At 31.1% G+C, this 14,369-nt stretch overlaps 1 protein-coding gene across 1 annotated transcript; it reads right to left on the reverse strand.

The window, feature by feature from the left end:
• Positions 1-9,098: 9,098 nt before the first annotated feature.
• Positions 9,099-12,270, reverse strand: LOC131607900 (nucleobase-ascorbate transporter 2). Its single transcript, XM_058879857.1, has 13 exons — positions 11,965-12,270; positions 11,773-11,870; positions 11,364-11,540; positions 11,179-11,279; positions 11,019-11,094; positions 10,872-10,931; positions 10,564-10,748; positions 10,371-10,467; positions 10,142-10,287; positions 9,968-10,059; positions 9,814-9,891; positions 9,552-9,712; positions 9,099-9,466 (listed from the first exon to the last, which is right to left on the reverse strand). Exons 1-13 carry the CDS (start codon positions 12,053-12,055, stop codon positions 9,254-9,256), a joined length of 1,575 nt encoding a protein of 524 aa, XP_058735840.1. The 5' UTR covers positions 12,056-12,270; the 3' UTR covers positions 9,099-9,253.
• Between the last annotated feature and the right edge of the window lie 2,099 nt (positions 12,271-14,369).

Raw genomic sequence — 14,369 nt, forward strand, 5'->3', positions numbered from 1 at the left:
ATATATATAGAGGAGGGATATTCTTACTCCAGGAGTAAGTTATCAACACTTACTCCTCATCATGACCATTGATTCTTTTCAATTCAATGGTTAAAATTAATGAGTAATTAAATGTGGAGAGAGAAAAATAATACTCATTAATTTTAACCATTGGATTGAAAAGAATCAATGGTCATGATGAGGAGTAAGTGTTGATAACTTACTCCTGGAGTAAGAATATCCCTCCTCATATATATATATATATATATATATATATATATATATATATATATATATATATATATATATATATATATATATATATATATATATATATATATATATATATATATATATATATATATATATATATATAAAATAGAGAAAAATTTATATTTTTAAGAATTTTGTCTAAAATAACATATAAATAGACAAAAGTCTTAATAACATATAATTAAACTTAAATTTTGTTTATTTGTATATATTTTAGAGAAACGTCTTAAATATCCAATATTCTAATTCTAACTTTTGATTATTATTATTATTATATGAGGAGGGTTATATTGACTCCAAAAGTAAGTGTTCAACACTTACTCCAAATCATAACCATTGATTATCATTAATCCAACGGTTTTAATTAAAGTTTTATATAAAAAAAATATTTTCAAAAATAATTAGATTAAATGATCAATTAAAACCGTTAGATTAATGAAAATCAATGGTTATGATTTGGAGTAAGTGTTGAACACTTACTAACTTTTGATTATTATTATTATTATATGAGGAGGGTTATATTGACTCCAGGAGTAAGTGTTCAACACTTACTCCAAATCATAACCATTGATTTTCATTAATCTAACGATTTTAATTAAAGTTATATATATATATATATATATATATATATATATATATATATATATATATATATATATATATATACATGGGGACGACTCAAGTGAGAATACTTGGTTATTATGAGAAATGTAATGAATTACGACTATTAAATTTTGATTTGTTGATTTTAATGGACTGAATTGGTTTCTCTTTCTATCCTTGATATTTATTTTAAATCAACATAGAGAGAAACCAATCCAGTTCATTGAAATCAACAAATCAAAATTTAATAGTCGTGATTCATTGTTCTCATTTCTCATAATAACCAAGTGTTCTTACTTGAGTTGTTTTCATATATATCATATGAGAATGTCATCTTTATATGAGAATGTGAGAATGAATCTGAACGATTAAATTTTAAAATAAATGGTGGAGATAAAAGTCATAAACTAAATTTTCAAAGTAAACAAATTAAAAGGGAAAAGAAAATGTTACTTTATTTTCTATCTTAGAAATAGAAAGAATACAAGTTTTGATTTACATTTTGCATGCAATTTTTAAGATTATTTTAGAATATTGATAATACAAGAAATATATAGATGTAATTTTACAATTTTCAAAGTATAGAGGATGTAATATTACAATTTTCATTGAAGAATGTAATATTTCATCTCAATTTTCAAAGTATAGAGGATGTAATATTACAATTTTCATATCAAATACAAGCAATAAACCACTTAACCACATATAGAGGAAGCCACTGTAAGGATAATTGTGGATGAAATGCACAATGAGTGAAAGGTGAAAGGGAAAATATAATGAAGGTAAGATAAGAACAAGATATCCGTGTGAATTATGTCGAAAATGAAAAGATGTATATATCCGTGTGAAAAAGCCTTCAAAGTCAAATAAAATAGATTTCAAATGCGAAATAAGTAAGTCTGCAAATTGATTTGCTGAATCTTCCATTGTTAGTGTTGGAAAGATCATTTAACCAAATAAATATATAATAGTGAAAATTCAATTTTTAATTTTTATGTATTTTTAATCTGTCAAAGTTCTTAGAAGAGAAAGTCTACACTGATTTGATAACACAATTAGGAATGACGATAGGTAATAGTCACTCGTTATAAATTCTGTTTAATAAATATGATATTCGTATCCGTTTTATATTTGTGCTGGTATTTGTCAAATGAATATCAATATATTTTGAAATATCCATGATATTGATCCATACATACTATTATTTTAATATTTTTTAAATAATATAATTAACTAAAATTTTTATCTCTAAGACAATTTTTTTTTTTAAATTTAACAAATAATAATAATAACAAAAATAAATCACATTCATTTTATCTTTTCTTTTATCAAATAATTATACTAGTCTCAACAAAATAATAATAGTTTCATATTCAACAAATTAATAATAATAATTTTAATAATTTTATATTTAACAAAATAATAATAGTAATAGTAATAATTTTAGATTAAACAAATTAATATTTAAGTAATTTTGCTAATTATTAACGAATATGAATACTCACGGGTACCATCAAATATGTATCCATAAAGAAACGAGTAATTAAATATCCGTTTATTTTATTCGTGGATATCCATTAAACTATTCAACCCGTGCCCGTGACGAATTTTTCCTGCGGGTACAAGTTTTTTTGCCACCCCTAATCACAATTATCTCTCATCTATAAGGGATCTCACGTGAAAAAATGTATGACTTACATTCATTCTCACTCACACATTACTTTTTATTCTCTCACTGACTTGGGCATTGGAGTACTAACCTTGCAGGCCAACCCCTCTCTACTACACTGGGAGCACATGTCCACCGCGACAAGGCATTACCTCATCATTTCACTGAGAGCTCGTCTTATACATGAGGCAACACTAAAGAACTCATCAAAAGGTCGACACAACTATGAAGACGGTCCGGGACTTACTCGATGCTAACTATATCTATGAAATTAGATATACATAATCGCTCTCCAATATCATATTGGTCAAGAAGGCTTTGGAGAAGTGAATGATGTGCATTAATTACACAAATCTCAATCGAGTGTGCCCTAAAAACTCGTATCCACTTCCAAATTTGGATAAGATGGTGGACAATTCAGCCGGATACAAGCTTTTATCATTCATGGACACATATTCCCGTTACAACTAGATACCCATGTCCATGTCGAATAGGAAAAAAAACACCTTTCATAATCGAGCACGCCAATTACTAGTACAACATGATACCTTTTGGCTTGCAAATACATGAGCAACATACTAGAGAATGATGAGCAAGGTCTTTAAGTAAGAAATAGGCCAAATGTTGGATGTATACATGGATGACATGATTGTCAAGTCTAGGAAAGAGGAACTACACAAAAAGCATATCTCCTACGTATTCTAAAGAGTCTGGCACTATAATATAAGGCTTAGTCCTTTGAAATGTACCTTTGAGGTTATGGAGGACAAATTTATAGGTTTTTATTTGACGAATATAGGCATAGAGGCAAACCAAGATAGGTGTCAAGATGTCATCTGCATGGTGGCACCAACCACGGATAATGAGGTGATGAGACTAAATGGAATGTTGACGGCTCTCAACATATTCATTTAAAAATCATCTTAGCATGCCATACTATTTTACAAACTGTTGAAAATGGAAGCACACTTTGAATGTACCCTAGAATGTGAGTAAGCATTTGTATCCTGGAAGACATCCTTATAAAATTTACTAGTATTGTCCTGATCTTCCACTAGGAAGAACTTACTCCTTTATTTGGCCATATTCGATGAAGCAATTAACGTTGTCTTCGTGCAAGAGTAAAGTTCAACTCAAAATCCAATTTACTTTATCTCTAAGGCCTAAGCCGGATCAGAGGTACACTATTGAAATATAGAGAAGGCGGTGTTAGCCTTAGTGACGGTATCCAGGAAGCCATGAACAACATTTTCTAGCACATGCCACCGTATTCCTGACAGATCTTTCCTTGAAGCAATTACTCCAACTCCTAAATTTGGTGGGACGACTGACGAAGTGGTCGATTGAATTGTCTGAATTTGATATCTCCTTTGATCCAAGGAAAGCTTTGAAAGCCCAACTATTTGCAAAATTCATTGCAAAAATAACTCCAAGCATATCAAAGTTTGGTCTAAAACACCGTCATGAACACAAGGATAAACAAACATTAATATGTCTGAGTCTACCTAGTCACCTGAGATATCCCTACTTGCCTTCCTAATTGAAGTTGATACAATCTTCATGATTAAAAAATCTACGAAGAAAAGTAAAATACAGACAAGATATGACACATAAGTATGTTCAAACACTAGAACCCTTTGAAGAAAATTCCAAAACAGAAGAAAAAAATCTCTCATGAAAGAAGGTGAAAAGTCAAATGTTCACTATTCTGAAACTCTTGAAAAGGGAACAAAGGTAAAACCCTAAAATTTATCTTAGAAAATATTGAAAGATCAAATATGCATGACCTGAACCATCAAAAAAGATCTTTTGAACATGATCAAATGTTGGAATAAGAAGCTCACAAAGAAAAATAACAAAGGAAGTAGAAAAAACTCTTTTTCATATCTTTAATCGCAGAAAAATCCAAAATGATGCTTCAAAAACCTATTATACCGTATTCATCCTCTAAGGATAGAATGATCCAATACACACCACTAACAATTTTGAGATCTTCTCAAAAAGTTGTTTGAAGTACTCGAATGCTTTAAGGAAGAAGAAGAAACAAAATCACTAACTTGCGTAGGGAAACATGTCATTCACTACCAGCAAAACATTAGCTCTTAAAAGAAAGACATTTAAAGCACCTATTCCCAAGGAAAAAGACGTCTCGTCAAAGGCTTCCACATCCCATGATTCAGGGGCCGAGTAAGAACATCTGTCACAAACCCTCATCTTACAAAGCATAAGCAATGGCTTAGGGGGGAATTATTTTGGGCCATTCATAAGATCCAGAGGATAAAGGCCAAATGATGATGTGAAATAATAAAATGCCGAATAGGTAGAACCTCTTTTCTATTCTTCATAGGCGATTTCTAACATACGGAAGCCCTGCTGATAGTCTAGATCAATCTGACAACTGACCGCAATCCACACCGCACTCCACACTTTCAGTTTCCAACAACTTCTCCTATTTAAGAAGGAAAGTGCATCATTTATCAAGTATTTAAATTCATTTTCATTCAAACATCAATTTTCACTCTGGTACTAACTTGAGTGTTGGAGTACAAACCTGGTAGGTTAGCCATCTCTTTACCGTATAGAAAGTTAAAGACCACTACAACAAGGTATGCCTACTTGCTTACCAATAAACTTTGCTTCTACCACAATATAATATATATCAAATCATTCAGGTATATTATAAAAGAAAAAATAAGGATATTAAAGCTTATAACTCAATAATTAGTAGAAAATGTAGTTATCTTATAACATAAACTAAAATGATTAAAAGTAGTTATTACAAATTTAAATTAAAAACAAATTAATAAATGATAAGAAAATAACATATCCACTAAGTATGATTCATAATCCTACCTGTAACACCCTTCTAAACCCCGCGGCAGTTAAATAAATTTTTTAGAGTAAACATGAAAACAAGGGTGTCACAATTCAATAAAACAATTATCATTCGTCGTTGTCATGCATTCACTAAGGAACATTTCATCATAACTCATAATTATAATATACTATCATGTTGGCACAGCGGAATAAATCATCAAAATTAACATCACATCATCGATGCCACAATCCTCAAAATTAATTAAAACAGAATGGAGTTATTCTATTAAACTCGAAACATTTTGTCCCCTAGTGTTACAATATCAGAGCATGACACCTGACGCTAAACTAAACGATGACTTATTAGCTAATCCTCACCAAGCCGAAAAGCCGCTATCCTCAATCTGAAAAATGTAATGTAAGGGTGAGTCTCATTCTCAATTAACAAATAATATTGCATCATAAATAACAACACATCAATAGTTATATTATTCACCCAATTCATCTATATTCAGATAATCCATCATCACACAAAACACATATCACCAAACCATAACAATGAAGTACATTCAGTCATGTTATAAAATTCATGCATATGAATGCAACTGACTATATGCATGTGGTATCAAACATCATCAATTGGAATAACCCACTGACCGATCTAACATCATCAAGATACGGCCCTGCCAGCACAAATTCCACACAATGGGAATTATGCCCTTCACTGAATCCCCTCATCATTAGGATTCAGCCCTCAACAAATGGCTATGAATGAATTGAACTTACACAACATACTTATATCATCATCATCATCATCATTAAAAGTATGTATATGTATCAGCATCATTCATCACAAATCAATCATCATCACCATCATTACAGAACATACATGTATTACAGTAATCATCATCATCAATAATAAGAATATACATGTATTCACATCATTCAACACATCTCATAATGTCACATCTCATCATATATGTCAATACTATATCATCCATCAAACAAAAAAAGTATTCACATCATACTCATATCATCACATGAAATATCTCATAAGCTCCATCACACAATCAAACAAATCATCATACGAATCATGTTTAAAACATAGCATATATTGTCACATCTCATCACCTATATGTACAATACATCATTCATCAAGCAATAAAATCATGATTCAAAATTAATTGAAAGTTACACCTCATTTCATCATTTAAACACATAGGTTATCTCATAAGGTTCATCATACTCGAAACGGCACTAAAAACAGGCCAACGGTTCAAAATTTATACATCATTGAACTTTCAAAAAATCACAAAACATAAAATCGTGCACACAGCACAATCATACGCGTACAGCCACACCCATACGCGTATCACACAATTCCAGACGCGTATCATACGCGTCTCAGCAGAAATGGATTTTCACAAAAAGCTTCTCATACGCGTACTGTCTCTTTCATACGCGTATGGCTTCCCTTCATACGCGTTCCAGCATAAGGCTGGTATTTTGACGGGACAGGCTGCGTATCATACGCGTACGGCCCTTGGGAATGTCCCTCATACGCGTATGGCCTAGCCCCATACGCGTATCATACGCAAATGGCCAGTGTTCCCAAAAACCTACAATTCGTATCAGTCCGTTTTCTACTCGTTTTCACCATTAACAGCCTACGATTTTAAGTCTAAAACATCATCTTTTCATACATTAACATATGGCATTCATCCAATTTTATCAATCTATTATCCTATGTCAGTTTTACACATTAAAGCTTAATTTTCTATCCAATTATTGGAAACCCATAACTCAGATTCAGCTTTCATGAAAGAACACAACAACACAACAACTGACATATGATCAAATTGACCCAAACAATATCCCTAATCATGCCCTATCATTCATAACACGATAAGAGATGATAATTGAAAGAGTCCCCCCTCACCTTAGCCAATAATCTGGATTTTCCCCCTTCTTCTTCATCAAACCCGTAAGCCCTTTTCCCTCAATTTCAGCAAGAATCTCCAATCTTCAAACTCGCTTATCTCTCTCATCAAGAACTTCCCTGACACGAATTAATGTATCAAATTTAAGGAAATTTCGTGTAGAATCCGAATCTTCAAGAATTACCTGATTTGGAGTTATGAGCAGAAAGTTATGGCCGATTTAGTAGAGGCTGTCCAAAAGTTGCGAAAAATGAGAAGATGGAGATGAATATAAGTTTCTATTCATTCACTCCCTCTCTATTCCAGACCCAAAATGTGATAAGTAGTATTATCCACCAAACATGACCTTAGGTTCACATGCAAGGAATATTTAGAGTCCATAATGCCCTCCAACTAAAAGATAATTACAACCTTGCCACTTAGTTGGTTTCCAATTTCCTTCTTTCTCTTATTTTATGAAAAATAGAGTAAATCTTTAGTAAGAAGGCCTAACCCTTAGCACCCCTCTTTTACTAACCACAACACTGACCCAATAACTCTATTTCTCAATTTAATCCAAATAAATCTAACCAAAATACCGACTAATCCAATTAATAATTTAAATTCCGATTAAATTAATAATTATAAAATATGGGGTGTTACACTAGCCATCATATGTATCTTATTCTATAATGTACCTCATGGCTCTTCTATCATTGTCTGCATTATGTCCTATTTAAGTATCCTTCATTTATCTTTCCTCTGATGACACACACTTCTAAAGCAACAATACAAATGCATCTCGCAAACCCGTCAACAACACAATTGGCCTTAGTTTGTTCCTCTTGGAAGATCTTCTTAAGAAATGGCCTTGAGGAGGTCTTCATAAGGAACTATGTAAGGATGTGACACTTTGTAAACCATTAGATGCAACTGAATATAGTAATCCACGGGCGATCTGGTAGCACATTTTCTACATCCTCTAGAACCAAGTTCTTTATGCAGACATCAAACTGTATATCAGCATTCCTAAGAGTCAATGTATGAACACGACAATGGTGGGATCCCTAGGAATTATTTGCACAAATCCAAACTGCCTAAGCACACACTCTAGTAGATAGGGGTACATGAGTTGAATACTGCTGATGCTAGTTATCCTCCAAAGGTTGTGACTCATGGTGATTGATGTATCAAGGGAAACAAATATCATCCGCCAAAACACACTTTAGAGAGTTCTTATACGTCTAAGTAGTTGTAGACTCCTATTTGGGGAAATGTAACATACATAGGGAAACTCCTAATCGTATCTATTGACAATTTTCCATCGAGCACTAGTAGAAAAATGGTGCAGTATCTAGTCTAAAAATAGGTTAAATAAAAATATATTAAGAATTATATAAAAAAATAAGTTTATCATGCCGTAAGAGTGTGCGTGTGTGTGATCTAGCGGTGAAACGCTTGGGTCTTCAGAGTATGCTCCTCTTAAGGTCTCAGGTTCGAAACCTGCTAGATACAAATTGCTTATTAAAAAAAAAAATCATAACACTTTTAATTAATTAAGGGTTCATAAATTTTTACTTTTTTATTGATAGGGTTCATAAATTTAATTGATACATTTCAGATGGTGCAACACATAACTCCGGAAGGATCTTCCAGGTGCATGCAAAGAGACATAGGAGCAAATCTAAGGTTTTATACTTTTATATATCCTTAATCCCATGTAAATAACAAAAATATAGCAACTCATTCACCAAGAACATATGTTAAACATTTCCAATATAGCAATTGGGTGAACAATAAATTTAGAAAACTTAATCCAACCACTAAAAGTGCCAAAATGAATGAAAAAATAATACTAATATGTTTTGAAAGTAAAAGAACAAAATGACCTTTTGTTCGGTTATTACATGAAGATAATCAAATTTCACTCTCAAACCAATCATCATATATAATACATGATATTTCTCTAACATCTATCTACTATAAAATTTTCTTATGATGGAGGGAAGAAACGGTTAAGATTGAATGGAAGAGAGTAGAACTCTTCATTCCTGCTATCTGCTTTAAATGTTCTAAACTTAGCCCACCATGGCATTCCTCTATCTTTGGCACTGTCCTTATAGTCAAGAGTGTTGTCCAAGAAAACAGCAACTATTAATGCAACAGTTGGTGAAGAATAGAAAATGGTATTCAGAAAGTCATTGAACTGCAAAACCAAAATGAAGAAACATATATTAATAATGTTTTGTTTAATCTAAGTTAAGAAAAATTCTTCATTGGAGAAAACTCACCCATCCAGCTTTGGTATGAGCAGGACCATGAAGAGCTCTTATAGTGAATTCTCTGAAGTATTCAGGAATGGACAAGCCTAAGAAAAGGGATACACCGACGATAAATAGGTTCCGCATTGAATTCATGTTGGTGAATTGCAAAAACGATAGGCCTACCGAAGCTGAAAAACAATAATCGAAAAAATTACAATTGTTATAAGATCATAGAGTGATTAAAAGCTTATTGATGTTTAAGAAAATTCGAAGGTTTATTTGTGCTTACCCACAAGACCAAACAAAACGCAATATATAGCAGCAAATATAGGGAATGGTATTGATGCAAATAAAGCTCCAAATTTACCTGAAACAAGGAAGCAAATTATGTTAAGATTGGAGTTAATTTACGTATTTACACAACCCTATAGTTTGTCACTCACCTAACATTGAGAAGAATATCATAAAACCAGCAGAAACTTGAATGACTCTTCGACTTCCGACACGGTTGCTTCCTAGAAGGCCTACATTCTCTCTGTCATGATACTAAAAGAATCAATTTCTGTCACACACAAAAAATGAAAACCATGAATGAGAATAAGTTTAATAGCACATACACAGAAACCGTTGAACCGGTGAGTGTTCCAAAAAGGCCATTCAGCAAAATTCCAATTCCCTGCCAACCGATACCACGACTTAGTACATGAGCAGGCGGTGGAGTGGCACTCGCTAGACGCGATGCTGCCTTGAATGCTCCAGTTGACTGTCAAAACATCAAAGGCGATGGGCGCTTGTTAAGAAATTAAACGGTAGAGCATCAAATGTTTATTATGTATTTGAAAATACCTCGATTAATGAGACTAAAACAGCAGCCATCATTCCGAAAGAATGGCCAGCATCAAATGTAGGAGCACCCCATTCAAGAGGGTATGGAATCTTTATCCTGCAGCAACATGTTCAAGAAATCAACATCTTCTTTGCTACACTGATACATAATAACATAAACATATTCAACAATCGAGATGCTATTGGTACCAACCAAGGAGCAGAAGAAATGAGATTAGCCCTATCGGTCCTGCAATTATGCTGCGTTAAATCCGGTCGGTGTCTGTATGCTCCACTCGCTGTCAATAGATGTGCGTACGCCCATATCACCGTCGTCGATATGAGCAGCGCAAATCGCTCTAGTATCGGTACATATCTTGTCTGAAAGTTTTTCAAGTACTGCAAATAACATTTCATAATACATTAAAATCAGTTTCAAATCAATGCAGGTGTAACATATTGTACATAAAAAGAACAAGACAATTAAAAAACATTTTCTTGTTAAACACTGAATTTTTTTACCTGGGAGAAGATTATAAACATGATTAGCATGGGAATTCCAATTTCAACACAAGTCCCCACCTGAAAAAGGACAGAACAACAATACATGAGACAAAAATATATATATTGTTGTTACAGTAGTCACGTGGTTTCTGTGTTTTACTATACCACAGGAAAGCCTCTGTCAAATAAACCAAAACCAACTAATGTAATTACTGGAACCATTCCAAGTGGGCTGAAGAATCTGCATTGAATGAAAAACGACATAAATAATTTCATACATTTATATAATAATTTTCACTCTTTGACTTCAAAAGAAAGGCTTTACCTAGAACAAATAGCCCAAATTTGACTAAATCCCAAAATAATTTGTATGCTTGATGCTACAATTAGTGCTCCTTGAACTGCTCTCATTGTGCTAAGAAATCTCTAAATATCAAACATATTGATACTAGTTAGGTCTAAAGCACAATTTGCAAGTTAATTAATTAATTGAGTAGAATATGTACTAACCAATTGTGGATCCTCTATCATTGATAAAGAAGGGTCACGAATAATGGACACAATGGGGACCATGAATGCATATGATCCACCAATAACTGTTGGTAACCTTGTTCCAAATAGTGTTTGCACAAGTGTATTAATTCCTTCAACAAAAAGTAGAGTTTGTACCACTCTTACTTTATCATCCTGCAACAATAGCCCAATAATACAACATATCAACATCAATGATTCAATCCTCTCTCTATCATGTGACAAATTCCAAATCACAAGACAAATAAAATCCAAAAACAAAGTCTCTAACCAAATCAAATCAAATCAATCACAATTAATCTAAACCGAGATCAAACAGACCGTGAACTGGTCTGTCTGGTCCGGTTTTTAAAACATTAACCGAAGGATGTTGGGAAGAATGACTTACATCATTTCCACCCATTGATGGCACAAGAAAAGAAGGAATCATAACTGCAGTTCCTAATGCCAGAATATAATGTTGAAAACCAAGAGCTATTGTTTCCACTGTCAATAGTTCAACAACACAAAGTAAGCAACAAAACACCAACATTAATAAAGTTAAGAAAATAGATGATTCAATCTAAGCATGCAAACATACCCCAAGATGGATTTGAATCTATACAATACTCTAAGCCTTGAAGTTGATCCATTGGTGAATGACTTATCTCTTCTGGCTTTATATCTCCCATAATCACTTCCAACTTTGCAACTTTATTCTTGTTTCACCTTCCAAATCCTACTTAGCTTGAAGAAAAAATGATCTTATAGAAAAAGAAAAAAAACTGAGCAACAGAAATTTCACTTTGTTTCTATTCACTGCTCTAACACTTAGTTCAGTTTTGGTTTCTTGAACTGTGTTGTGTTAGAAATTTTGTGACTCTTTCTCTTTTTATGTGTGCTTTTGAGATAGAAATAATAATATATATAATATTAATATTATAAAGTTATAATGTATAGTATTAATACTATATGAAAGGTTCCGTTAACTTTTGAATATTCCAATAGTGCCCCTTAAGGAAGTGCCAAAAAAAACTGAAACTGAAATGTTACCGTTGCTTCGGTTTCTTGGGATGGAATGGAACTGAGTTGTAAAGTGGCATATTGATGTGAGATTATTAAAGATACTTGTTGAATATTGGCTTAGAATAAGGGTGAAATATTTACTATTGTATGATCTAGATATTGAGGACCCCACAATGGGTTTCTTACTTCAATACAATTCATTTATAATAAAGATTGAAAAATGATAGTATTGAATAGCATCTACACAATATGACAATTTAATTCAATATGCACAAAACATGTATTAGCAATTTAATTCAATATCCACAAAACATGTATCAATTTAGTTTAAAGGTAGTGTATAGTGTAAATCAATAATCCTACACATTCAATTAATCAAAATCTTTATACTTACCTCTCATAAATAAATGTGTTTTAATTAGATACATGTTTCTTATTAAATAATAGTATAAAAATATTTTATATTGTCAGATCATACATATGGAGAGATATGTATCCAATTAAATTAAGTTTAGGTCACAATCATACATATGTAATATTTTAAATATGATTAAAATAAAAGTAAAATACTGTCAAAACTCAACGACTATCATTAAATTTAAAACAATTCATATCAATTAAATTCAATTAAAAATATATAAATTTTATTAAGCTTATTGTATTGTCATTTTTTGATCTATTGTGAAATTTAGTTTGCTATAATGTTGTTTTTACTCTAGACAATAGTTAATAATTTAATATATAGTATTCTTTTTTTGTTTTGGTATTATTTAATATATTTATATTTATTTTATCACCTAGTCACAAATTTAATGAAAGATAAATAATATATTTTTGTGTTCAATATTGTATGAAATTTAGATTTTTCAATAAATAAATCATATATAATATCTCAGACTTATACTTATTACTCCCTCCGTTCCTTTTTAAGTGTCGTTTTAGAAGAATTTTTTTGTTCCTATTTAAATGTCGTTTTATAATTTAATGTTATAATTTGCCATTTATACCCTTATTTTCTCAATAACTCCACCTCAAATTTTTCAATTAGTTATTGAAAAAAGAGAGTCTATGATTCAATTTATTAGGAAAGAGAAAAATAAATAAGAGTATAATAGGAAAAATAACTCTAATAATCCACTATCTTGGTTGAAGAGCTTTTTGCTAAAACGACACTTAAAAAGGAACGGAGGGAGTATATAATTCAAAGTTAAAAGTTTAACTTCACCTAAATTAAATTTAGTTATAAATGTCAATTTAATTGTCATGAATATATATTTTTTTACAAACATAAATTTTTATTACATATATTTTTATCACCATATTATTTAAATTCACCGGAATACTATTAAATATACTTGGATTAGGGATACTAATTTCTTTCAAATTAATCAGAGGTTCTTATTCGAACCCGCCCCTAAGGCACGCACAAGTCTTAAATTCTTTTGAGAAATAGATTTGTCACCCATTGTGGTCCTAAGCAACTTGAGAAATTAGTCTTTACAGTTTCGTGCAGAGGATATCCAATTTCTATATATATATATATATATATATATATATATATATATATATATATATATATATATATATATATAATTGTGTGTAAGTAAAAATTATAAAAAAATATAACATAACTAAATATGAAATTATTGATTATTTTAAAACTATCTTTAATGTAAAAATTAAATATATCAAATCAGTTATTTCTTGACTTTGACATTGAATTATAAAATTATAAATAAATAAATAAAATTTCAAGAGTTACTTAGAAAAAGTAGAGAAAATTTAAACTAAAAGTTTATAAGACAAAAATAGAAACAATATTTCTTTTCTTAGAATTACATTCTATATAATAATGGGATTATTTTAATATTTATATTTTTATTAATATAATAAATAAGTTTTTTTTACAGGTAGGTAATACAATAAATAAGTTAATGAGTATAGTTTATTTATTTTAGAAATTGAATGATCATAGTTAAA

This window comes from Vicia villosa, linkage group LG5 (assembly GCF_029867415.1).
Source record: "Vicia villosa cultivar HV-30 ecotype Madison, WI linkage group LG5, Vvil1.0, whole genome shotgun sequence".
In the NCBI taxonomy this organism is placed as follows: domain Eukaryota; kingdom Viridiplantae; phylum Streptophyta; class Magnoliopsida; order Fabales; family Fabaceae; genus Vicia; species Vicia villosa.

Bases quoted from the DNA above. Each gene is read 5' to 3' on its own strand.
- LOC131607900 (XM_058879857.1), bottom strand. From the start codon at position 12,055: ATGGGAGATATAAAGCCAGAAGAGATAAGTCATTCACCAATGGATCAA. The intron at 10,288-10,370 runs GTATTTTCAAAT...ATGTTTTGACAG, and splicing joins TTTTAGTCTCATTAATCGAG to TCAACTGGAGCATTCAAGGC. The intron at 9,892-9,967 runs GTGAGTGACAAA...TCCTTGTTTCAG, and splicing joins GATATTCTTCTCAATGTTAG to GTAAATTTGGAGCTTTATTT.